A 26,237-nucleotide genomic window follows, 5' to 3' on the forward strand; every position below is an offset into this window, starting at 1 on the left:
ATGCAGCTCCGGGGGCTGTGGGACAGCACTGCTCTGCTCCACCGCAGATTGCTGAGGAGCGGAAGAAGACGCAGCTTGAGGTGGTGGCCCCCGAGAGCACAGTGAAGAAAAGCCAACCCAAGTCAGGGAGCCAGGGCCCCCCAACATACCGCCAGGGGGTGGGCAAGTACATCAACCCGGCAGCCACGTAAGTGGGGTGGGGGCTGGCATCCTTTTCCATGGCATGCCCCATGCGCTTAAGGACGCCCACAGGTTGGAGCCTGCTAGTGGCGAGGGGAAGCAGCAGGCACCAGGGTTGAGCAGTGAGCATGTGCTGGGGGAGGGGGCTCAGTGCAGGCTGAAGTCATTGGGGATTGGGGTGAGGGGCCACGTGTACACACACATGGCTCCCAGCTTGGGTTCCTGGTACCCCATGGCAGCTGGAGCCTGGCTCTTCTTCCCAGGAAACGTGTAGCAGAGGAAGAACCATCAACCAGTGCAGCCGTCCCCGTGGCCAAGAAAAAGCCAAGCCGAGGTTTTGGGGACTTCAGCTCATGGTAGCAGCAGGCCTGCTGCTCTGGACACTGGTAGGGATGCCGGGCTGGGACTTGTGTCTACGCCTCTGAATTTTCTGCCCTCATAACGCCTGCCCTTTGGGCTGTGACTAAGTGAAGCTCTTGCCTGTTACCTGGATCCTCCTGCCTGGCCCCAGTAGCCCATGGGCCTCCTTATCCCTCACCCGGTAGAGTGGCCTGACCCCATTCCCAGGCCTGGGCTCAGCCAGAGCCCATGTCTTGGACCACCAGGCACGGGGGGGGATCTTGTTTAGATTATCAGACCCCAGACCTTCCTATCTGGAGGCCTGGGGTAGGGCCTCAAGGTTAGGTTTTGACAGACCTCAGGGGTTTGAGGACCCTGGACTACTAGATAAGAACCTTTATTTCCAAAAACCTTTTCTGCTGCATTTTGCTTGGGTTCACTGAATCCAGCCTACCCATCAAGGACCATGGGCGATCACAGCCATGCCCACTGCATGCCTGCTCTGGCCAGCCTGGATCTGGGTTCCACCCCAGGACTGCCTACCTCTCTTTCTCAGGATGGTGATGAGACCACATGCGTGTGGTTCACCTGAAGCCAGCTGGCTCCTGCTCTCCTGATGGGACGTGCAGAAAGGCCCCGGCGAGCTGGCGTGCCCCCCTTCTCCCCACCCTTGTGCTCAGACACTACCCTCAGCCCCAGCTCTTAGCGGTCTTTCGGGCCAGCCGCACCAGCATTCCTAAAAGATCCCTATTTTTCTATAAATGTCTGAAAACTTACTCTTGCCTGCTTGTCCTTGTTTTCCATTCATTCTGCAGCCCATGCCAGCTCGGCTTCCATTCTCAACCTTAACACCACTACCTCAGCTTTCCTGAAGTGCCTTTGCAGAAGCGTGGGGACAGCTGCCTCCTCCCACGACCTCCATCTCCTCCAGCCCGGGGGCTCTGAAAGGGTTACTGCCCACCCCTCACACCCTCTCTCAGTGCCTGTGGTCCTGAGGTTGGCACAGGCCACCAGCCCCTCCCGGTCGGCAAACTGAAATTCTCACTCAGCTCCATCCTTTTTTTTTTCTTTCCCTCCTCACCCAAAACCTCAATTCCATCAGTCTCTTCTGGAATGTATTTTGGCTCTTATTTTCCCTTCTGATACTGAACCCCAGGCCCAAGCCCTTTGTCTGTAATCTGCCTCTGTCCCTGCCCCTCCTGTATGCCCACAGAGATGCCACGTCACCTTCCCAGAGCTTACCGGCCCATTGTAATCTTGCTTCAGGCCAATCGCTGGCTTTCCACTCTGCTGAGAACAAGGTCTGTACCCCTTGCCTATGACTGTTAGCCAGGGACCTGAGCTTTACAGAGGGACTTCCTAGCCCCTCTGCACCTTTAGCCAGGCCCTGGTCTTTCACTTCTGCACAACCACTTCATGCCTTCCTCCCAGCTACAGCTATCTGAGAACTCATTGTGAAAGGCTTATTCGCCCTTTGCATCCACACTCTATCAGGGGTGAAAGCTGAGTTGGGTGGGGTGGGTAGGGGGGTGTTGAAGGCCCTGGGGAGGTGAGTACAACATACCAAGGGCTCCTGAGCTTCTTGGGAGTGTGGAGGTGAGTGTGAGTGTGGCTTAGCCACAGTCCCCTACCTGCACAGGTAGGCTTTCCTCAGGCCATACTCACAGGCCTCAGACAGATGGGGAGCCCGGTGGCCGGTGCTCCAGAGGTTGCTTCTGCAGTGGGGGCCGTGTATGACAGCACAGGACTGAAGCCGCCTAGGGAGAGGAGACCCTGGACCCCTTTGCTCCCAGTGGGAACTGCAGGGCGCCAGGGCCTCACCCCTCAGCGTCTGGACAGTGCCCGAGACAGGTGTGCTACTGAAAAAGAGACATCAGACATGGAAGCTTTATTTTTAAACCTCACACAGACACAGATGACCAAGGGCTGGACACAGGGAGGCCGAGAGAGGCTTGTGTGCTCGGGCTTGGCGGTCCTGCTCCACTGGGCGAAACTTTGGGCTGGCCCAGGCTGCAGCCCCCATGGAGCTGCGGGAGGAAAGGCTGGTCCAGAGCCTTTGACAAATGAGGGTTTACATTTCCATAGGTTGTTTGTAGCTTAAGTCACAGTTTTCCAGATATTAAAACCACTTGGATTTTGTAAGTACCTGGTGAGGTCACTGGGTAAATTAAAGGACTTTTGAAAAATTCCCATTTCTGATCCTTGCTAATATCTGATAGATGCCATCAAGAAAAAGTGTTAAGGTATAAAAATACTATATATATATATGTATATATAAAATGGCAACAAAACTAAACTACATTTCTAAAGCAAATGTATTATGCCAGAGGACATGGTGTAGTTTAAATTAAATGCATTTATAACCCTGGTATTACCTCCCACTTCTCTCAAGGAAAAGATACTTTAAATAATTTAAATAAAAGGGGATGTTATTTACTGTTTAGGAATTTAAGAGGGTGGAACATTCTAGCACTTTACCAGCACATCATGGTCTTGTGGACGTCCTTCCCTGAAGCCAGCTCACGGTCAGTTCATTTGGTTTCAAAAGGAGCTTGGATTTTGCAAAAGACCAACAAAAAAGTAGTAAGAGTGTTGGCATCAATTACAGAAAAAACTACAAATAAGTCATAGGACCACGAGGAAAAAGTTTTCAAGGCCATCACAAAAGACGATACAAAAACCAAAGTGCTCAAATTGAAAGAGCAGTAAACTTGCCCAGAACATATAAAAGCTTTAAATATAATATTAGTATATACAAAAATCGGTCAGAATAACTTTAGATTCTTCAATTTAAGTTAAGACCTATGGAGAGGCTCAGGAGCCACTGTCCTCAGCCCCGCAGTCTGTCACATGGCCCCTTGTTTCCCTGGTCCTCGCCTCCAGACGCAGTACTGCGGTTTGTAGAGGAATCAAGATGAGCAGGGAAATGTCAGTTTAGGCCAAGTTTTCAATTCGTACTCACTTCTCAAGGAAGGTGTCTTTCAGTCCCTTTCACGTTTGCGCTAAGGACCGAGCCGTAGACATTGACTGTTTCACGTGCCAGCGTGCGAGTGAAGCGTCTTCGGATTTCGGACCGCGGCAGTGAGAGCACCGTGTGAGTGACCGTGCCCCGGAGGCTTGAAGGCTGCGCAGCCGAACATTAACTTGGATACACGGGGATGTGCTGGGACAGCCTAGATCTGTGGGGACACCAGCTCAGGGAAGCAGCAGCCGGCCAGAGCACCCGCAGCTTATGAAGCTCTCCCTGCTACAGTCGAGGTGGGCATCAGGGCTCCTCCGTGCGCTAACATGCCCTGGTGTCCCAGTGCCCAGGGCTGTGACGTTTCCCACACTCCGAGGCTTTAAGTCAGGCAGAGATGATACAGGAGGGAGCTCTAGGTGACTAGCAGGGGGCCCAGTGCCTGCACGGGCCACGGGTTCTAGGCTTAGCAGAGGCTGGAGGTAGGGAGGGGGCCTCCCTTCTCTCACTGTCCCCAGCCAGCTCACGCTTTTTGCCACTAGACTAACCCCATCTAAGGCGGTCTCAGAGCTGTCCCACAGACTTGAGAAACATCTTGGTACACTGCTCTCTCCCTGCCTCCCCTGGGCCCTTTTTTTGCCCGTAGGTGCAGGGGTCCCATGAGTCTCATGCCGTGGTGACCACAGCAAAGGCCTCTCCAGATAGATGCCTGGCGCAGTAGGCCGGGCCCACTGGCTAGAGTCAGGTTGGAACAGTAAAAACCAAAACTTTGGGAATATTTTTTGGCCTCCATTCTCTGTAAATTGGCCAAAATCCCTGCGTAGTGCCTATTCCCTGCAGAAGCACAGGTGGATTGGAACTTAAAATACGTGGTAAAAACGCAGGACTTAGGAGACTGTCCAGGTCCCTTCTGTGTCAGCCCATGGGACAGAACAAGGTGGGACAGGGTGACCCGCTCAGCAACCCAAACACCTCATTTACAAAGTGGAAACCTGTCTTGCAACTTTAACCTTTTCTGAAATCGTTAAAGCAATCTAGCAAATAAGTTTACAAGTTAAGCCTGTTAGTCTTGGCATCTTTTGTATGTAAAAATAATTATTTTCTTCAAGTACATCAGAGTAGAAAAGGAAATCCGACTTACTCGGTCCAGTGTGTTAAACTATTGCTCCATGGACCAGCGACTCAGCGACTGACCAACGCAGAGGCCCCACCTCCAGGCCCTGGGACAGGGACAGTGGCCTCCGCACAGGTGCCCTTGGGCCGCTGGAACAGTCTTTGCTAACGGCTAGTTCACTTGCTTTCTAGCTAAGGAAGATATTATCTTAAATGAGCAAGATGATCCATTAGACACATTTTCTTTATTTACAGCTTATCTAAAATATCAGTGGTGTCCTCTGTTTTTGAACACGACTAAAAAATCACCCTTGGTGTATATATTTGTTGTTGATTGATTATGGAAGAAGCAAATGAGCACTATGACTTAACAGCTCATTTGCAAGAGGAATAATCAATTTGTAATTTTGCAAATTAAGTAAAAAGTAGGCTACAATACCTTCACTCTAAACTACAGGGGTGAAGCTGTTCTCTAAGGAGACCCTGTCCCTGCGGCGTGTAGAGATTCGGTTTGGTTTCCATCAAACATGAAAGATGAAAGAGCACAGCCCAACTTTATCTTAAAGGCAGAGGTTAAAGAAGGTATTAACTAGACGGATAAGTCATCAGTTGGTTAATTCTTTCTCTAGAACTTGAGACGTTAGGAAAAGGTCATTGAAACATTTCAGAAATGACCACGTACGTGAAGAGGACAGAGACCGGATGGAGCCTTACCCACGGGAACAGCAAGGAGAGGCCGGCCTGCAAGGTTCAAGAAATATTGTCATCCAGGATGCTCCTATGTTTCCATTACATTACAGTCTTTCTCATAAAACAGTATTCAAAAGAGAACAGGAAGTCTTCACTTTACTCCCAACCATTGTCTTTGATCATGTGGGCAAGCTCAATAATAAATTTTCCTTCCTTATATTTCTGACTGCTCTCAAAGGCATGTTCCTTGAAGAAAAAAAAAAAAGAAAAGAGAGAAGAGGTTTCAGGACAGACTTTCATTTTTCAGCTACATTATAATCTAGGCAGAGGAAAGTCGATAGTATGGCTCCCCAGATACTCCCCATGCCAGGCTGGTGGCTGGGAGGAGTCTGTTTCAGGTAACAAGCTCATCGAGGGCAGCGCAGGCCTACTATACACTGTCATCAAGTTACCGCCAAACTTGTAGGGAAATATGAATTCAGGTTTGTTCCTGGGTACTAACCATGTGCAGGGCAATTAGGGAGGTAGGAAGAGGAGCAAGATGCTCTTTCCAGGGACTCCAAGTAAAAGGAGAGTGGAAGGGACTGCACCGAGCACCCCGGGCAGCTCACAGACACGGGGGACAGCCAGGGGTGGAATGGAATGGGCGAGCAGGTGTAACGGCCGGGGGAGCATGCAGGCCTCGCCGAGCCCAGCTCTGTGCTGGAGACTGTGTCCCCTTGTATCTGATGGGGATATGGGATACCAGCAACAATCAGGAATTCCAGAAGGAGGGAGAGCAGGTGGCCCTGACAGAGAAAACCAGAATGGCTGTGGAAGACAACTTCTAGGAGGTGCTGCTCTAGATGGACCTCACATGCTGAGTCTGGGGGTATGCACGAGATGGCCAGATCCTCTGGGTACACAGGACAGAAGCTAGGGTAGAGGGACAAGTTTGGGAGCAGTCAACAGACAGGATGTCAAAACAGGCTGATATCAGAGGAAGGTCAGCGGAGAGGTGGGAAGAATGAGCAGAGTGTCGAGGAGGAGGGACCTCTCACCACAGATGCTCAGCAAGCAGGGGAGGGCCAGGCCTTGGTGAGGGGAGTGGGGCCCGGCCTGTGTCTGTAGTACGCTCGGGGTAGGATGAGAGAAGAGCCACAGAGGCGAAGGCTGCAGATGTGGTGGGATGGCAACAGTCAGCTCAGGTGCAGGGAGGAAGAAGGAACTAGGAATGAGAGTCTGTGGGCGGAGGGCATCCGGGGCCTATGAGGCGACAAGCCCTGCAGACGGTCTGCTGTGATCTCTACTGCAAAGTAATGCCACCAGCCACCCTGGGACCCGGGCCAGACAGTGATTGTCCCCCAGGCAAGAGAGAACAGCCTCCTTTCCCCTTGTTCCATGGGACCCTCAGAGGGAGCAGGGTCCATGGAGTAGGGCGGTGCACCCATACATCTTAACCGGCTTGAAAGAAATTCTATTTAAAACATGTATTCTTTCCTTATAAATAAGTCTGATAGGATTACTCTTCCAGGAGGAGGTCTTACTCCTTTGCAAACTTTGTTTCGATTTGTAAATGTTTTATTTGTTACAGTAAATCCACATTCTCTGACATCAGAACAAGGTGGTCACTCACATATTTCCACCCGAGCGTGGTTTTGCAGTTTTCACAATAGATGTCTGCGACAGCGTGTAGGCCAGTGAGAAGGACTCTCTCTTCTGCGGGGCCACAGCCTACATTCACCCTGAAGGGAAGGAGGCAGTAGGTGCTGGAGATGCCCTCCCTCAGCGGGGCATTCCCACCCCCACCTGGAAGGGGTGCCCAGCTCCCACCCTGGTCTCCACCCTTGGGTGGTGATCTCGAGCCAGCTAGTTAGCGGAGATGCAGCAGTGCGGCTGCTTAACTCCCCACCTCCCCAACTCCCTGCCCACCACCACCTCTTAGGAGAGAAAACTTTTTATTTCCCCAGGATGAGACAGGCTGTGGCGAGGTGACTACAGTTCTCCTGTAGCAAAACTGAAAACCTGCCACGAATGGGAAACAAAGCACAGCGTGTGCGTGGGGGGCTAATTCCTTGGTTAAGAACGTTACACTTTCCCGAAGCTCAGGCTAGAGAGAAAATTCTTTACGATCATGTAAGAGGCACTGGACCATTCTAGACCACTGGTGAGCGCTGTGCCTTCCAGCTCTGAGAAGGTAAACGGATGTGATGCAGTAAACGTGATGACAGGGAACATGGCTCGTCTGCACGGCTGATGCCGCGGTACTCACACGGAATTGAAGAGGTAGGCGCGTCCCTGACTTCCCTGAAAGGACTGCGAAGAAGAAAAAAAGTTTTAAAAGATGCGTTGTGATCAGACAAAAAGTGACAGTGAGTGTGGCACTTTGGAATCAAACTGGAGCAGCTGCGTTTCAGGCCATGAACTGCGACGTGAGTCGAAGGGCCGCCTTGCAGAGCACGAGGGGCCCTGAGCAGGACAAGTATCGCCCCGACAGGAGAGCCTGGGGAGTCAGGACACTCCTGCCTGGAGCCCCAGAGGGCTGCCCGGGTGCTGTCGTCCACTCCACCAGGACGCGATACATGTCTGTGAGATATCAGAGGCAAAGGGACATTTCTAGGTTTTTCCACTGAAATTAAAAAAAAAAAAAAAGCTCACAGCCAAAGATGGCCCCTTACTTCAAGGAAAGTCCCTTCCAATGACAGCTCATCACAAGAAAATGTTACAAGCTAAGACATAGCTTGAAGCATATTCACGTATTCTAAGATGACAAAGGAGGCAGATGAGGGTATTTGTGCCTCCCTGATAGTATCAGGTCGGTCCTGGACCTAGCTCCCACACCACCAGCTGGAGGCTCGTCTGCCCCAGTGCCAGGCTCAAATGACCAAACAGAACAGACGGATCTCAAAACTAATCAATGAAATGCAAACCGAATCAAGAACACTTCTTTTGGTTTCTTTGCCTACCACAAATTCAAAAGACGGCGAAGAATGTTGACCGGCATACAAGTTGACAATATCAAAAAGTAAAAGGCACATACTGAATGGCCCACAATTTTACTTCAAATAATTGACTATAAAGAGCGAATCAGTTGGAGTACATGAGGAAATGTGACAAGGATGGTCACCCTAAGGTATCTGTAATCCCCCCCCGCCCCCAAATGGGAGACAGATACCACCAACAAGCAAAGAAGTGTGTTCACATCCAGGACTTGCGTAGACATTAAAAGGGGAACGGAAACAGATTGTTGTGCGTGGGCGTGGAAAGAAAGTACTAGCATACTGTTAAGTGACAAAAAGCTAGCTATAAAATGATGTGTCTTGTGAGCCCCTTATTTAAAGTGAAAATGTGTTCCTATGGACAAAAAAAAAAAAAAAAAATACAACAAAGAAAAACAAAACACACAAGAAAACAGACAACATGTACACCAAACTACTAAAGGATAACTCTAACGAATGGAGCTGGGATAAAGGAGGAGGAAAAAAAATTCTTATTTTTTACTTTATACATACTCATCACTTTAATGCATAATTATAAGCAAATTTCTTTTATAAAGAAAACAGAGCCCCCACCAGCCCATGATGGATATTTCACCTGAGCAAGAAATAAACCTTTGTTTTAAGCCACTGAGATTTGGGGCTCTTGGTTATTGCAGGAAACCTCACCTGAGACTAGCAGTGTTTTGATTTAAATATACAATTTTCAGACTTAAAAAGGGGTCTTCCCTTACATGGCTTCCTAGAATAAGGAATATTATTTTATGCCCCATTTAACAAAGAATCATCTTAATGGACTTTTCATATATCCCTATCAGCCTTCAACTTTCTAGACTGATTTTCCTAATTCTCACCTATTCTTCAAGTTCTTATTTTTAAAGCAAGGTCTGGATAAATGTGATTAGATCTGTGGTTCAGACTCAAGCCACAGTACTTCAGCAGGGCTCTGCAAACTTCTATAAATTAGGGTCAAGTGATAACTATTTTAGGTTTTGGGGGCCATACAGCCACTGTGGCCAACTACTCTGTTGTGGTGACACATAACACTTACAAAAACAGGTGGTGTGCCAGATGTGGCCTGCAGACAGTTTGCAAACCAGACAGAGCCTTCTAACAACTAGATCTGCCTACACCAAAAAGGCCCCCTTGGGCTAGAACGATGGTCTCCAACCTTTTTGGCGCCAGGGACCGGTGCTCCTCTGAGAATCTAATGCCTGATAATCTGAGGTGGAGCTGAGGCGGTGATGCTAGTGCTGGGGAGCGGCTGCAAATACAGATGAAGTTTTGCTCGCTCAACCGCCACTCGCCTCTTGCTGTGCAGCCCGGTTCCTAACAGGCCACAGACCAGGGGTTGGAGACCTTTGGGTAGGGGACTGCTTGTTAATGCAAAGATGGACCCAGAGGCTGGTGAACTCATCAGGATGGTACTGGGTTCTAGTCTACGTGATAAGTATTATGGCAGAACAATATAAGGGAGAGAGAGCAGTTTATCACCAGCTGAAACACAAGTCTAACACCTTTTGGCAGCCCGTGTGCTGGGAAAGGTTAGGCTCTCAGCACCCTTTCATCCTGAAATGCTCATTTGCTGTCATGACTGCTTCCACCTAGCAGGCCTCTGCTCCTGATGTGATTTTAAAAACACCTTAATGGCTTTTGGGTTCTTTGAAAGCAGCAGCTCTAACTCCTTTTGGCTCACCTCATGATGGGTCCACCGGCCATAATGGTGCCTGACAATGATACCTGCTCAGGGGTCACAGGCTCAGCAAGGTCGCTACGCTGCAAAGCCCCAGTGTGGAGGCCCCCGAGTGGCTCTGCCCTGGAAAGCAACCAGGACACCAGGTGCCTGAGGTACTCCTACTTCTGACCTGAAACTTCCGAATGGATAAACAAGCCACAGAAGCAATGAGAGAAGAGAAACTCTGCCTTGTTTAACAGTTTTTATTTTAGATGATGAACAGAAATGAGAAAACCTCTCATTACCTAGTCAAAAGAAAATTGGATAAACATTCTAATTGAATGAAACAAGAAGACTAAGCAAAGATTCCTGAAAGGCACAACTTCCTGATGGACTTTGCTTTAGAAGGAAAATGGGGTTCATGTAGCACAGGAAGGCAGACCTGTGAGGATGGGTGCGAGAGGACTATCACAATTTCCCAAGGAAGCCTTCACTCATCCACTGTCTGGACTGATTTAAACGTTCACAGTGGTTGACTATAAACATTACGTACCGCTAACAGAGTTCAACTTAATAAGGAAGAATCAGGCTGTTCTTTTCACATGTACCAGACTGTTCCCAACCCTGCAGAGTGCCCACAGCTTCCCTCCTGGGCTTTTTCCTAAAACACCCCGTGTCCCCTAAGACGGACTCTTTTCCTCTTAACCATTCTGAGTTGTAAAAAGTTCTTAATTCCTTTATTATTAAACTATTTCCACAGATTTTCTGGACTTCCTTTGTTCCTTCAGTGTCTCTGGTTTCATACTAATTTTACTGCTCTGACAAATAACTGATTCATCTTGCTTTTCATGATCTCTGGGAGTCTCAGTTACCCAGCCCTCCAAACTCACCCATGGGTCGAGATCATGACTAAAATCATGGTGTAGCCACACCTGATCATGCACAAACTTTCATCAACGCTGCCCAGAGGCTCTAGACTTTTACGACACAGCAAACCCAGGAAGCCATGTGATGGTTTAGTATTCATCTACTAGCTAGGTATGATAATCATTGTCAAGGGTGTCTTGTTAATTGCTGGACACAAATAACTTGCCTTGGAGATCAGCTCATCATGATTGGCCAGGTGGGCTCTGCAATGGACACAGCTGTATGTTCGGTGGCAGTTTGGCAAATAAGCTTGGAAAGTTTTGGATTTTGTCATCTTCACCATCTCTGCTGGGCACTCCTCGCTCAGCTCAGGGCTGGCACTGGAAGAACTGGGGCTCTGCTGGGCTCTCTGACAGAAGAAACACTGGAATATACACGCAAGAGCCGTTGTTGTTCAGAGGGCGTGTGGCACTGTCCACACAGCTGGGACAGGAGAAAAATGTCACAACCTGTCAACGAACCAAGATATACAGTGAGTTGCAGAGAGAATGAAATATATCAAGAAGGTGTGTTTAGGATGCATTTATTTTGAAGAATGGGCGGGGGAGATGGACAGGACTAGAAGTTAAAAATCTAGTAAAATAATAAAATACTTACCAGTACTTACAGGGAAATGTATAATTTCAAGGATGTATAATAGGAAATAAGGCGGGTGGAATTAGGGAACTGAACACTTATCTCTAAGAAGTTAGAGTGTTGTATAAAAGGAGAGAAGGCTTGACAAGGATGGAAGAGGCCCTCAGGCCTGACGATGTGCACATGGTTAGGGCATACCCACCTACTTTGTGGCATCTAACCATAGTTTTTTGTGAAAAAAGCAAAGGGATTAAGAAGTACAAAAGGACAGATACAAAACAGTCATGGAGACATAAAGTGTAGCATAAGAAAAATAGTGAACAATGTTGTAAAAACCATACAAGGAGGAAGAAGGGTACTACGTGTAGTGGTGTGACCTCTTTGTGAGTTATACAGATCTCTAATCGCTATGCTTTACAACTGAAAGTAATATATTGCAGTATGCCAACTCTGATTGAAAAAAAAATAAACTCATTGAATTGTACAATGTAAATTAAGCAACTAACTGTCTATATACTTCAATAAAGCTGGGGGGAAAAAGAAGTTTGAAAGGTAACAGAAAAACAACCCTAATAAAATATAAGAAAGGAATAAATAGGAAAAATATAATGAAACAGAAAAGAAAAACATGAATACACTAGAGAGGCCTAACAAAGCCAAAAGTTTGTTCATGCAAAAGATGAATAAAATTGACAAACGTCTAGTAAGACTGATCAAGGGAGAAAAAGATTGAATAGGCAGAAATAGCTGTCAGAAATGAAAATGGGATATCATCCTTTTTGGATAAGAGTCATGGATAAGAGGATACTCTGATCAGTTTAAGTCGATATATTTCAAAATGGAAACCCTACAGATAATTTCCTAGGAAAAACGTATAACTTTTCAAAACTGACTCAAGAAGAAACAGGAAACTTGAATCATCTTATTAACAAGAAATGGAATCACTAGTAAAATGTTTCCTCCCCAAATACACACACACACAAAAATTAAACAAGCCGAAAGGCCCAGAGAACATCACTGGTAAATTCTACTAAACTTCAAGGAAGGAATAATTCCAATATGACACAAACTCTTCCAGAAAAGAAAAAGAAGGAGCACTCTCCAACCATCTAATGCAGCCAGCTTAATCTGATACCAAACCTCGATTGGAGCAATACAAGAATGAAAAATTCACTGTAATTTTCTTCTTAGGAACCGAGATGCAAACATCCTAAATAATACTACCAAACAGAATCTAATATCATTTTAAAAGGATAATACAATGAAATTGATGTTATCACAGGAATACAAGATCATTTAATATTAGAAAATATAGTTAATAAATTTAATGTCTATTGTTCTCTTAATCTATCTCGATAGATGCAGAAAAAGCATGACAAAATTTAACATCCATTCACAATTTTAAAAACATTCTATGCAGATTAAGAATATAAGTGAATTTTCTTATCTGTTCAGAAACATCCACTAAAAAACCCACAGTAAACATCACACTTAATGGTAACACTTAAGGAAACATTCTTTTTGAGATCAGGAATAAAACCAGGATGTCCTCTCTACACCAGGGGTCTCTAACCCCGGGCCACAGACCTGTTAGGAACCTGCACAGCAGGAAGTGAGTAGAGTGGCAGGCCAGCAAAGCCTCATCTGGATCTGCAGCCGCTCCCCAGCGCTAGCATCACCGCCTCAGCTCCTCCTCAGATCATCAGACATTAGATTCTCAAAGCAACACCGGTCCCTGGTGCCAAAAAGGTTGGGGACCGCTGCTCTACACCACCACTTTTATCCAACACTACCACAAGCCCCAGCCAGCTCAGTAAGGCGAGGGGGGAAAAAAAAAAGACAAATATGAGAAGGGAAAATATACAATAGTGTAACAATACAATGTACCTAAGAATAAATTCAATGACATGAAATGCCTTTACAGAGATTGTAAAAATCTGAGGGGTATTAAAGAAAATCTACATAAATGGAGAAATAAATGATTGTGACTGGAAGACACTATAAATATATGAATCCTCCCCAAAGTAACCTTTAAATTAAATACGATTCAAATTAAAATTCAGGAAGGTGTTTTGGTGCGTGTGTGTGCAAGCCAGAAAGCCAGAGACACTTGGTTCTAAAACTTATCCTAGAAGTATCTGTAGGGGAGGAAAAAGCTTTCCTTGATCCTCTTAGGGTCCTTGGCTGGGTCTAAAAGTTAAACTGACAAAGACAGATTAACAGGAGAGTTTTTAACATGGTAGCCTTCACAAGAGAATGAAGATCCAAAGAAGTGACCAGAGCAGGAAGCTTTTATACCTTTAAACAAAGAGTCAATCAGTTTGTGAAGAACTGACAAGGCAGAGAGGTTTGGACTGGTGAGGAGGTAACTAGAAAGATGAGGGTTTAACAAGATCTGTGTGTACAGATTTCTTGGCCCCAAATTCCCTGTCACTGGTGGTAAAAACATCTTCGTGCCTCCTAGGACAGGGAGAGCATCTTTCACAAGAGTTTTATGAAGCCTGCTTCAGGGCACAAGGGCAAGGCAGAGAGTCAGAGTGACCTTCCCTCTTGTGCCATTTTCTCCAACTTCATCGGCTTCAGATATTCAATCTGCCAGTGAACGTGTTGTGGTAGTGTGTCCTGAACCCCACCACGTCAAAAGCCAAAAGCTGGTGAAGAGCAAGGTGCGCACATGTTCTCTGCTGGAGTCTGCCAGAAAGCAAGTCCTGTCGTTTTCCACCGGAGGCATCAAGACAGTGTGGTACTGGCTCAGGACAGAAAACAGGTCCATGTGACATGAAAGGGAGCCCGGGAACAGATCTACACATAGGCGAACACCCGCTACAGCACAAGGGGCACTGTGGCTCGCTGGGGAAAAAGATTTTTCCCACATGATAGTGGAGAATTATGTATCTAGGAAAAGCAAAGTTGGATCCTATTTCATACCATAAACAAAAATTAATAGCTTAGCACACTTTTCAATGGTGAAAACCAGCAAGCAAAACTATTGTGGAAGAAATTTCTACACTAGGTCCACACAACCACACCCAGACATCTAAAATGCAGCCCGTTTCCTTCTCCAATGTATGGTCTTCACAACCAAGTGTTCAGGTATTTCTGAAGAAGCTTGATTATATTGGATATTCCCAATTAGCGAGTCCCTAAACAAACTTTTCTTCCCATTAGCTGTCATTATGTCATGTGCCCATCCTAAAATTTTCCCTTGGGTTTCTTTAGAATCAAGGACAAGATGCAACATTAGTTACAATATATTTTATCAGATTTTATCTGCTATTCCGGCCCACCGGACTCTTTATGAACAAACCCTGGCATCCCCTCCATCTTTGACGAGCTCACCGACATGTCCCAGGGAGGTCACAGAGCATGGACTCGGACAGCACCTACACCAGCCCAGCTGGCAAAGTCCTCCCAGCTGCGTCTCTTCTCCCCGCCCATGTGTCCCACACCGTCCACGTGACAAATGCAAAACCACATTCGCTCCACTAAGCAGTAATGACCAACAAGGAGTGAACTGGTTCTGACTTCACTTCTTATTGAACTCATGTCGACTGTTCTAATACCTTCACCTGAGCTTTTCTCTTTTTCTTGAAGGGAACCTAAAATTAATAGAGTTGTTTTCACCCTTCTCTCTTTTCCTCGAAACTGGGATTACTCAAAGGCTGCTTATTCAGGTCTCTTGGGTTCTAGGATCCCTTTAGTGGCAAAAAACACTGCTCCCAGTGACCAGAATGGAGAACTATGGAAAGCACCCTGCCTTTATTTATTCTTTTAAACAAGTGATATTCATAATTATATAATTATATTCACAATTAGAATGGGGGCCATGCCTCAATTTTCACTTTTGAGCAACCTGCCAAGGGTTTTCTGTTTACTTCTCAATGCCATGAATGCCTGTCAGTCCACTGAGGCGTCTGCAAGACAGCCCCCGCCCCTGCCCGAGGCACCCTCTACCTGAGGAGCCTGAGGGCTCCCTTCCCTCTCTCTAAACCACCCCTCCACCAGCTGTCCCTTTCCTTGGGCTAGCCCCGCCAGTGGCCCTGTCACCTCTATGCGCCTGGTCCATTGTCAGTGCTCACGGTCAGCCTCACACATATGTTCTGTCATCTCGGTCCTGACCTCCACCCCTTGCTGCCATCCCTTGAATGGGGTCCTAGCAGAGCAGCGGCCAGACTTGAGTTTGCAGTCACTGGGAAGTGTGTCGCGTTGTGTGTTAACTAGGCTTTTCAACTGGATAGCTACAGTTACACTTTTCAAGGAACAGTGTACAAATAGGCTTTTATAACAAGACCCGTTGGCAAGTTAGGAATCATCCTGAAATAACTGAAAGACAATGTATCAAGCAAACCATGACCACTACAGGACATTATGCTTCCGGATTTGGAGGGCAGCTCCTACCATACTCACCAAAGATATTAGTGTGGGTAATTTTTTAGAGCAAAAACAATATTCTGGATTCCAGAAGTTTCCTCTCCTAAAATAAGCACGTATAATTATTTTAAGAGAACATGAATCAGGCCCATGTCCATATGGTGCCGTTACCACACTTCTGAAAGCAAAAACATTGAGAAATAAACCCCAACCAGGCAGCTCTGACACTTACAGGATGGAGCAGAGGCTGTCCTGGGGCAGAGGGCTCTCTTCCCTCTCTCTAAACCACGCCACCGGGTCCTCACACCCACAGGGAACCAGACCCCGAGACACCCCATTCTCTATTCCCCATGTCATTTACTTTTCCTCCCAGCGTAAACACTACCTGGCAGGTACGCTCGAGTTCCAGTTCTCATGTCATCAGACAGACAAAGAAGCAGGCTCATCAGTGCCAGAGGGATCTGGGGTCCCCCTGTCGCTGGTGTGCTGATGGACAGAGCTCCAGGGGAGCAGGGGAAGAAAACAGCTCAAAAAGATACAGTGCGTGTTCATGCGGCCTGCCATGTCTGGCCAGAGCTCATGGAGAAAGCAGATCCCCAGGCGGGTGGCACGTGTAGGGACAACATCCATCCTGGAAAAGGAAATGCAGCCGCTCCCAAAGAGCCTCATGGCTGACTCTATGAAAATCAAAGGAATTAAGAGCAGCTCTAAGAAATGGGTATTCTTATCAGTCCCACTGTGCAGACAGAGCAGCTGAAGTCCGGAGAGGTAAAGCAATCTGCCAAGGTTGCATAGTAAGTAAACTGAGGTGCTGGATTCAAAGCTAGAGAGTCTATACCCCGGACCACTATACCTGTAGACAAGAGGACAGATATGAACTTCGCTCATTGATGAAAATTAAAATCACACTGATATCTGCCTCACACCACAGCAGGTTGGTAAAGATTTTCAGAAAGCTGATAACACCACTGGCAAGATGTAGCCATCTGGTAACACCCATCAGGCACATACCCCTGGACCCCTGGACCCCTGAACCCCAGGACGGAGGGCCGATCCCAGGCTTACCTCCTCCTATTGACTTGCACATGTGCAGAATAATCCGGGTAATGACTGTTACAATGTTGCCTATAACAAAAGATTAGAAACCACAAGTCTAACCCAGAGACTGGCCAAACACTAAACAAGAATCAGAAACAGTTCCAAGGAGAGGACCTCAGGCTGGGGACAGGAAGGGCAGGGAAAGTGACTTCCTTTTTACTGTCTGCTTCTTTTTGCAACTTTTGATTTAGGTACCAAGTATATGTACTGACGATTCACACTATCATACATGCACACACAGACATGGAAAGGCCTGGAAGGATTTACATCAAAGGGTGACTGCAGGAGGACAATTAGCCTTTGGCAGTACCAGATTCCATTCACACACATACGGACTCCCATCTTTTTTGAATTACAGGATGAAAAGTTTTTCTCCACATTTCGGGAAATGCGGCCTTGATGGATCCACCAGTGGAGCAAGAAGACTCCTTCAGTCCTGCCACCTACACAGCTGTCTTCGGAGAAAGTCCCCTCAGCCCTCTGCAGACTCCACTGCCCCTGACTCTCTAGCGAACCAGACGGGGTCTGGGCTCTTGCATCGCCCAGTGGCCAGGTTGGCCTGGCCTCCAGGCTGTCATCCTCAGCTTTTTGCCCCGCCTGAGCTCAGGTCCTGCCTCTGCATCTCCCACTAGATTACTGATTAATGAGTTTGCACTGAGACTTTCTTTTAGAAGAAACTTTCTCCTTTGTTTCTCCCACTAGGGACGGTTTCCCAGCATAGCCCTGGGACACATCCTAGCAGTCTGCTTGCTTCCGGGCCAACGCAGGAACTACGCATGCGACATGCAACGCTGCCCTTCTTTCCAGCTGGGAGGGTGGGACGAGACCTAGGAGACTGGACTGGAGCGGGAGGAAAGAGGTTGGGAATCTTAAACTATTAGTCACACGCTAACTAAAGCAAGTACTCGAAACCCTGTGTTGGGGCAAGGGAAGGGAAAAACCTGAAACAAGAGGAATAATCAGAAAGGGGCTCGCGCTTGCGAGCAGTGTGCTGATGCTGGTGAGAGAGGAGGCATCGTGAGGTTTGGCAAGAAACAGGCGGCCGGGATGGGGGTGTGGATGAGGCTGAAAGAAGGCTCAACTCAAATTGTGCCATGAATTTGGTGGCTAAGATGTTATTCTATCTGTAAAATGGGGGTAATGTGCAATTCATAAGGTGGCCCAGAGAATCGCACATGTCATTGTTACATGTATGGCAGAGGGTTAGCGAGCTCGGCCCAACACCTCACAAACCCAACGGGGAATCCAGGTCCTGGTTCTGAGGCTTGGTAGGTGCCTGAGCAGGGGTCCCCTCCCAGGCATAGCTGACAATGGGTTGGCTCCAGGATTTCCATTTTACTCTTGGCAGTAGACAAGTTCTTTCATAGTGTCCCTGTCTCTGTCACAATGCCACACCCAGCAGGCCAAGTGCATCTCATCCTCTTGACTTCTTTACCGAAACCTACTCATGATGCCTTCCCCAGAACCTTTAGCCCTCCAGTGACCTGGCTGTTTAGAACTTTCTCCAACCTCCGCTGACATCTCATCAAAATTCCCACTCTCTAGAAGCTTTGCTGATTAGCAGATCTAACTCCTTTTCTAAAAATTTAAAACAAAATGAATCTCGAATCAAGTGTCAAAAAATGGTTTTAAAGCAGGAGGACTTCTGATGCCACTTCATAATCTACATTATTTTCCTTTTATCAGTCTTCCAGGGAGAAAAATACATTAAAAGTACATGGCAACCCCTGCCCGCTGCACTACCACGCCTGTCCCTTGGCCTGTCCCTTGACAAAGGGTCCTCGTGGAACTCGGTGAGGACAGGTGAGGAATCGAAGACAGACGTTATTGGTACACTACTCTCAACATAAAGAGCTTTACGAATTTTAGTAAGTAGAATTTTACAAAAACGAATGACTTACTGCCTGGAAGCTCAAGGAATATACCTGTCCAGTGTTAATTTTGGCTCGTGCACCATGGCAGTATGAGATGGCAGCCACAGGGGAACACTGGGTGCGGAGCATTTGGGACTGTCTGTACCTTTGCAATTTTTACGTAAATCTAAAGTATTCCAAAATAAGAAGTTCACTTAAAAAGCAGAAAGACTACTGCTCATATTAGTAATTAAGACCATTTAGTGATTTTTTTTAAAGCACCCAATACAGGCCAGACCCTATGCTACATGGCCATGGTAAGTCATGAATTTTCCCTGGCCTTAGCTCTGAGGAGGAGTTCCCACCAATGGAAGACACTCTTACCCTGTGAGATGCAAGGGGAGGGAGCATGAGGGTCTAGCAGAGCCTCAGCATTAGCATTCCTCAGACATGCCACTGCTGTCGCCCAAAAGTCCAGGGCTAGGGGTAGGGGGAACCAGTGCAGGTTAGGACACTCAATAATACTGAGATCAAGCACAGTGCCGGGCACAGGGCAGGGGCTCAGCAATCCTCTGTCGCTTCCACTAGAACAGAGCAGAGGCTGGAGGGTACGCAGACAATGGGGGAGGGGCAGCTTGCTCAGGTGAAGCACCTGAAAGGTTCCCCAGAGAAGACAAGCCTTGTCTTGAGGCTTGGGTAGTTCAGGAAAGCAAGGGACTAGTTGGTGGAAAAAGTAACATTCTTGGCAAAGGAAACAACAGATTAAGGTGTTACATTCTGGATACAAAGAAGAAGAAAGAAATGCAACTGAACAGAAAAAACTTGGGGGTGGAGAAAACTGATGTCTTTCGAGGCCATTACCTATCTAAAACGGAATTCAGCCTTCTTTCCATACTAGAACTCAGCACATAATCTGGACATCAAATATGCCAGAGGCAGGCCTTGGGGAGGAGGACCCTACTTAGCAGGTTCCTTAAGCTAAGGCTTTTGCAAGCTCTGTTTAATAGAGCCTAGTGCCACAAGTGGTGAACTAACACGGAGGACAATTCATTTTAGTCACGATTTTCGTACGGGCAACTTGAAAACCGTTTCCCCCTTTTCTAATCATTCCTAGGAGACCTCTTTTGTCCTCATTTCCCTCCCCAATAGCGATTTTTTTAAAAAGAGGAAAAAGCCTATTATCGTGTAGTTCATTCTCTCTGTACGTTTCTCATGGACGGGTTGGGAAGGTGGCGGGGAAGAGGGAAGAAGGGGGTGGGGGGAAGCAAATACGCTTTGTGGTCTGCTCCTGAACGGAGTGAACCAAATATCAACAAATCAAATAATCAAATCAGAAGGAAAACAGCGACAGGTGCGACCCATTCGCATCCCGCCCGCCCGCCCGGACGTCCAACAGGTGTCTCCCGACCCCGCCCGCAGCTGCAGGCTCCTAAGGTCGTCACAAAGTAGCCTCCCGAGCAACAGTGTCGAGGCCCGCCCGTACTCACGGCCGCTCCGCGGTCCGCGCCCCGGCCCGCAGCGCCCATCCGGCCCGGGTCTCTGTGAGCGCGGGCTCGGCTCTCAGGCGGCCCAGGCTCGGCCCGGGACGCGCTGCGGCCGTTGGCGCCACCGCAGGGTGCGAGGCATCCTCCCGCCGCCGCCCCGCGGGCCGCCTGCCCTTTGTTTTGGAGCCACGGCCCCGCCGCGCCGCCGTTAACGGCCTCGGAACACGGCGCTGGCCAATCAGCTCGCCGCGACGCCCGCGCCCCACCCGCATCCCGCCCCGCGCCCCGCCCCGCCCGCGCGCCCCCGCCCTGCGCGCTCCGAGCCCGGGCGGCCGGCCGGCTCGCACTCGGCGAGGCTGGGCTGGGCGCACGTGCCGCGGCGCGCGCCGCGCTCCCATTGGCCGGGCCTCCGAGCGCGGCCTCGCACCAGCCTGTGAAGGCCGAGGGCCGCGGGGGCGGGGCCGCGGGGGCGGGGCGGGCTCCGCGAGGAGCGCAGCGCGCAGGCGCCTCGGGCCCCGGCTAGGGCTCTCGGCCTGGAGGGTTCTCTGGTGATGCGGACCCCGAAGCCGGTGGGTCGCCCGCGCTTCCCTCACGCGTGGATCGGCCGAGGACGTGTTGAGTCCACAGCTCCCCGGGGCCGAGGCGGTATGCGCGGGGCCGCGGTGTTCCTGGCCAGACCCTCCTGGTCGCGAGAGTACGGGGTCTTGCGGGCTCGCCAACTCCGACCACCCTCTCTGAACTCTCTAAGCCGTTTTACCTTAGGACCTTTGTATCTGTACCTGGCTCCTAGCTCTGCTCTGGAACCCCCAAATAAGACCTGACAGAAAGCCCGTTCCTAGGGGCAGCGCTCCTGGTCCCCCAGGCAGCCCACCCCTTTCTCGGGGTCCACACTTCGTCCCCTGACGCCTCTCATGTCATTTTGTTGGTCCCACAGCCTTTCTCTATAGACTGGTTTTTAGATTACATAATAATTTTTTTAAAACCCCACTCTGTTGAAGCCACAATGTATATAACATTTTAATACATGTTAGCACCCTTTAGATCTTTTTTCCAATGTAGTGTATCTGTAAAGATCTCTCTGTGTGCCTTTGGGTGTGTACCTGATTTATTACTTAGAAAGCAGCTGGATATTGCCTTTGAAACATTTGTGGGAACTTAGCCATTCTCCTAGCAATGCCTACAGCTCCGCTTATACAAACCAGGTCTCCTTCAGTTTTCAACTGGGTTTCCTTTTTCTTGTGACTTGTCAAGATTATTTTGTCTGAAATATTAAGCTTTTGTTTTGGTATTGCGAATATCTTTTCTCAGTCAGTCCTTTGTTGAAAAAAAAAAATCCTAACTTTGATGTGAGCCAAAGTTTATGTAAGATTGCATTCTGCTTTTTGAAGGGGCATATTTTTGTTATTGCAGTTTTTTTTTTAATGTAAATACTTTTAGTGGCTGCACAATATTAAACAACATAGACCTACCTACAAAACTATGTGTGTTGGTTGGGCACTTTGATTATTTCTGTTTTATTTCTGCAGACAGACCCCTTTAGTCTTTGAAAATTTTAGCACCAGACTACTATTGTTCTTTGTATTACGGTTCCCATCTTTATTTCTGGAGACATAACTTTCCCTTAGAATCTAAGTGATTGCAGCATGTTCATGAATCATAGACGATCCTTCCAGCGCCCTGGACTGTCAGCTCACTGGCCTCTCTCCTGCAAAGATCTCATCCTCTGACCAGTGCCTTTCAAGTGTTTTAAACAAGAAAACATACATTTTATGGGTATGAAGTTTTTGTTTAGAATAATGAAAAATTTTGGGAATAGATGATGAAGGTTGCACAACAGTGTGAATATACTTAGTGCCACTGAATTATACACTTAAAAATGATTAAAATGACAAATTGTACGTTCTTGTATTTTATCACAATAAAAAATAGTACAAAAATAGATACATTCTTCATTTTATCCTTTTCTGTTTTCTTTTTATTAATGACCTCCTGCATGTGACTACATGATTTCACGAGGCGCTCGCCAGCCATGGCCTGCAGTCTGCCACCACTGCTTGGTCCCTGTCCTCATCACCCTCCACGGCCTCACTGTGTCAGCCCGCTCTGGGACACCACTGTGCTCTCTGGCTCCCTCCTGTTAGTGACTTGACCACAGCCACCTCCACCTGTGCTAGGAGCCACAACATACTGTCCCCTCCACCTACCGGCTGGCTGCTGGCCGTCCTCTCATGTGTTCGCCTCCTCCCTTGGCCCCTTTCTCACACCACATACTTGCTGGGCAGATCCCTGTCCCGGGTAGATGATACCCTGCCGTGGCTGGAGGAACACTTTACCTTGGGGAGACTAGTTTCTAGGGTAGTTCAGTCGCCCTGGCAACCCTATACCTGCTCCATCTCTCGTATCCATTTATGTTCCCACTTTCCTGGAGGATGATCCCACGCCTCCTTCACCCGCTAGCTCTGTGTCCTATTTTACTGAAAACGTCCACGTCGACAAGAGAGCATCCCTCCTGCTCCCACCTCCCTGCCTGCCGCCCACGAGCACATTGCTCGTGTCCTCTCCAAGGCCCACGTGTCGCTAGTCCATGCTGTCCGCGCCCCGCCCCGCCCCGCCCCGTGCATGCTGGAGGGTCACTTTTATGACGTTGTCCTCTTCTGCACTCCCAATCCCGTCTTCACTGGGATTGAGGCGCACTGTCAACTCCACATCCCCCTTTCGCTGTCATCATGCTCCTTGCAACTCTTCAGAGCAAGATTCCTCAGGAGCAGCGGGACCGGGCTCCCCCACATTCCCAGGTTTCCCTCACAACCACCTCACCTGCATGTCGCCAAACCTCATGTCTGGGCTCGGTCACGTCTTACTGGGTGGTCCAATCAGCATTTCATACAGGTGGATGCTTTCTTTAAACACTTTTGTCGCTTTGGTTCTAGGGCCTCACTCTCTCTTCCTCGTTGGCCACCCCTTCATCATCTTTCTCCACCCTCCTGAGGCTAGAGGCCCTGAGGGCTCAGTCTTTGGGCCTTTTCTCTCCCCTACACTCTTGTGATAGGCGGCTCCACCGAGCTCATGGCTTTGCCTACCACTCGTAGCCCGACACTTCCCACCTCAGCAGCAGCCCCTTCTTCTGGAACTTCAGGCTTACACGTCCCACTGCCCACTCAGAGTCTCCCCTGGACGTCTCCAACACACCTCAAACCACACGCCCTAAATCAAGCCTACAATCTTTCCCATGGTGGTAAAAGGCATCACCTCCTTCCAGCACAAGCCAAAGCCTCAGAGCCCCCCTTACCTCCTCTCCTACTGTTGCACCCCACGGCCGACCCCTTGGGAAGTGCTTCAGCTCCCGCTCTTGCCCCCAGCACCAAGGGCCTGTGCTACTCTCATCTCTTGCTTAGATTATTGCAGTAGGCAAAAGTGGTCTCTGAGCAGACTTCTCTTCCTTAACTCTATTCGTCACAGATTGACTCTTTTAGAACAAAAGCCAGCTCTGTCACTCCTCAAGGCCTCTAGCAGCCTTCTTTCTCACAGACTAAAAGCCGGAGCCCTCTCATGGCCTCATTCATCCCTACAGGCAGTTAGAGAACTATGACATTTAGAGGGAACAGTCCACACAGGACCGCCCTCACTCTGACACCAACTGCAGACTTGAGGCTCTTCATGGCGGCTCTTAGGTTCAGGAATTTAGTAGAAGTACTCGCAGAAAGCGGTGATACTTATGGCTACAGTTTACAACAGAGAAAAGATACAGATTACAATCAGCCGTGGGGAGAAAAGCACACACTGGAGCGTATAGGAAAATGCCGGACACGGAGCTTCCAGTGTCCTCTCCCCGTGGAATCACGACAGCCTCCTCTCCTGGCATGGATGAGTGATGACATGCACCGAGTGTGGCCAAGCAGGGGAGCTCACACAACCTGGGGCTTCAGAGTTTGTATTGGGGCTCCGGCACACAGGCACAATGGATCGAGTGCTCATGTGGCTGATCTCAGTCTTCAGTCTGGGATGGGCATGACCAAAAGCACCCGCTCTGAATCACGTATTTGATCTTTCTTGTACTCTGTCCCACCCTGATACCATCTGGGATAGTATCCCCACTTTAAATCACACCTTTAGACTATCCCAGAGGACCCAGGCCCCTAGGCAAACGGACATACCCCTGTAGGGCAAAGTCTAGACTGTTTATTTAATTTTTTTTTTTGGGGGGGGTGGAGCAGGGCATCCCCTCCTGACTGCTCCTTCTCAGGGACTCTGCACTTGCCGTCCCCTCCCTTAGAAGGCCTGTTTTGATCCAGGATTCTGCTCAACTGTGTCCCCATCAGAGAAGCCATCCTTTCTAGGCTCTGGGACCAGTGGCCCTCGCCTTCACCCACTACCCATTCTCTCTTCTCACCCAGCTTTGTTTTTCCTCCTCACTCACCTCCCCACCCCAGAGTCTGCATTTTCTTCTTTGATTTGTTTATTGTCCATCTCCCCTCACTAAGACGTGAGCCCCAGAGGGCAGGAACTTAGTTTGTTCTCAATTGTATCTCCAGCGTTTAGGACATTTGCTGAAGGACTGACTCTTGCAGGATGATGGAGGATTCAGTGAGCTCCAAGATGCTGGCCCAGAGCCAGTCCGAGAAACTTCGGAGGCATTCTAGCCCCACGCAGCACCACAGCATGTGCTGGCTGAGGCATGCTGGAGCCAGACCCGCACAGGGCTCACACACAGATGGCTGAGGGCTAGGGCGGTCAGCAGTCCCAGAGGATCAGTCTGTCTGGCTAGTATGGACTGAATTGTGTGCCCCCAAATGTGACTGTATTTGGAGATGAAGTCTTTTAAAAGGTAATTAAGTTAAAGTGAGGCAATTAGGGTAGGCCCTAATCCAGTCTGACTGGTGTCCTTATGATGGCATTAGGGCAGAGACACACTGAGGGATGACCATGTGAGGACACAGGGAGAAGAGAGCCATCTGTAGACCAAGGGAAGAGGCCACAGGAGAAACCAAACCTGTTGACACCTTGATCTCGGACTTTCAGCCTCCAGAAGTGCGAGAAAAAAAATTCTCCATTAAGCTACCCACCCTGCGTTACTTTGTCATGGCTGCCCTAGCAAGCTAATAATACACTGGGTTTTAGGGGAAAAAGACACCTAAAACAATTTTCCTACAGAGTCTTCCAGGCTGCCTTCTGTCCCAAAATTCTGCCTGAAACCCTCAGGTTGGCTACACCAGGCGGCTTGCTTAGATGTGACTTCGGTGCCGGCTGGCAGGTTACCAGGCAGCAGAGAGGAACCTCGCCTTTCGGCCTCGGGCTCTCCCGGGCCAAGTGAGATGAAGTTCCTCAGCAGCCCCAGATTTGCTGCTAGTTTCCTTTATGATAGTCATGTCCATTAGCAAGTACGCAGTTACTGTCGATATGGCAACCACAAGCCATCTTCTGTTCTTTCCAAATTAAAAATTTCCCAGCTTCAGGACTGAGGAGAGAAAGATGTAAAAGCAGAGATGAAATTAAGTTACTAATGGAAGTGGTTGCCATGGCATCATGCTGTCCTTGGAGTCTGCCAGCTGCCACTGTAATTTTTCCCTCCTTCCTGAAAATGAAGGAGTCCAAGAAAAATAAAGGAGAAAAATAAAGTATGTGTCTTAGTTAGAAACAGCAACTCATAATTGGAATTTATATTTTAAGAGTAACTATATATCCAACATACAGAGTTTCTCAAAGTTTAGACAAAGCACCTGGAATCTTGTTAAAATGCTGATGCAGAAAGGCAGTATGTCTGAGGTGGGGCCAGAGAGTCTGCATTTTAATTTCTAATTATGGAAAAAATATACAGAAGATAAATCTTACCATCTTAAACCAGAGGTGCTGTGTTTTTAATGGGCTCCAGGAGACGGGCGGTGATGCAGGGGGTCTGTGGCCTGCATTTCGCAAATTGGGCTTTAAGGAGCCTTGCTTTGTACCGGAGCCCAAGGCGAGAGGCAGGGGCATCTAAATGAGTCAGCCACAGTGTGTTTT

General features: G+C 48.4%; 2 protein-coding genes and 1 pseudogene across 5 annotated transcripts in view; 2 read left to right on the top strand and 1 right to left on the bottom strand.

Moving 5' to 3' along the window:
• The window catches only part of PPIL2 (peptidylprolyl isomerase like 2), a 28,987-nt gene extending 23,487 nt beyond the window's left edge, over nt 1-5,500 (top strand). The window contains exons 19-21 of one of the 4 annotated variants that reach the window (XM_036220590.1): nt 48-187; nt 444-566; nt 5,221-5,500. In XM_036220590.1, the coding sequence (XP_036076483.1) occupies nt 48-187; nt 444-540 (237 nt within the window). In that variant the 3' untranslated portion in view covers nt 541-566; nt 5,221-5,500. Of the gene's footprint in view, nt 1-47; nt 188-443; nt 1,296-1,334; nt 1,448-5,220 lie in introns of those variants that run through there. The other 3 variants (XM_036220589.1, XM_036220588.1, XM_036220587.1) reach the window with 3 other exon arrangements.
• YPEL1 (yippee like 1) lies at nt 3,145-20,431 on the bottom strand. The gene is made up of 5 exons (XM_016120183.2): nt 20,244-20,431; nt 11,025-11,307; nt 7,533-7,576; nt 6,897-7,005; nt 3,145-5,527 (listed from the first exon to the last, which is right to left on the bottom strand). Exons 2-5 carry the CDS (start codon nt 11,139-11,141, stop codon nt 5,438-5,440), a joined length of 360 nt encoding a protein of 119 aa, XP_015975669.2. The 5' UTR covers nt 11,142-11,307; nt 20,244-20,431; the 3' UTR covers nt 3,145-5,437.
• LOC118603319 lies at nt 11,552-11,666 on the top strand (annotated as a pseudogene).
• Nucleotides 20,432-26,237: the final 5,806 nt, after the last annotated feature.

This window comes from Rousettus aegyptiacus, unplaced genomic scaffold, assembly GCF_014176215.1.
Source record: "Rousettus aegyptiacus isolate mRouAeg1 unplaced genomic scaffold, mRouAeg1.p scaffold_m13_p_5, whole genome shotgun sequence".
NCBI lineage: Eukaryota > Metazoa > Chordata > Mammalia > Chiroptera > Pteropodidae > Rousettus > Rousettus aegyptiacus.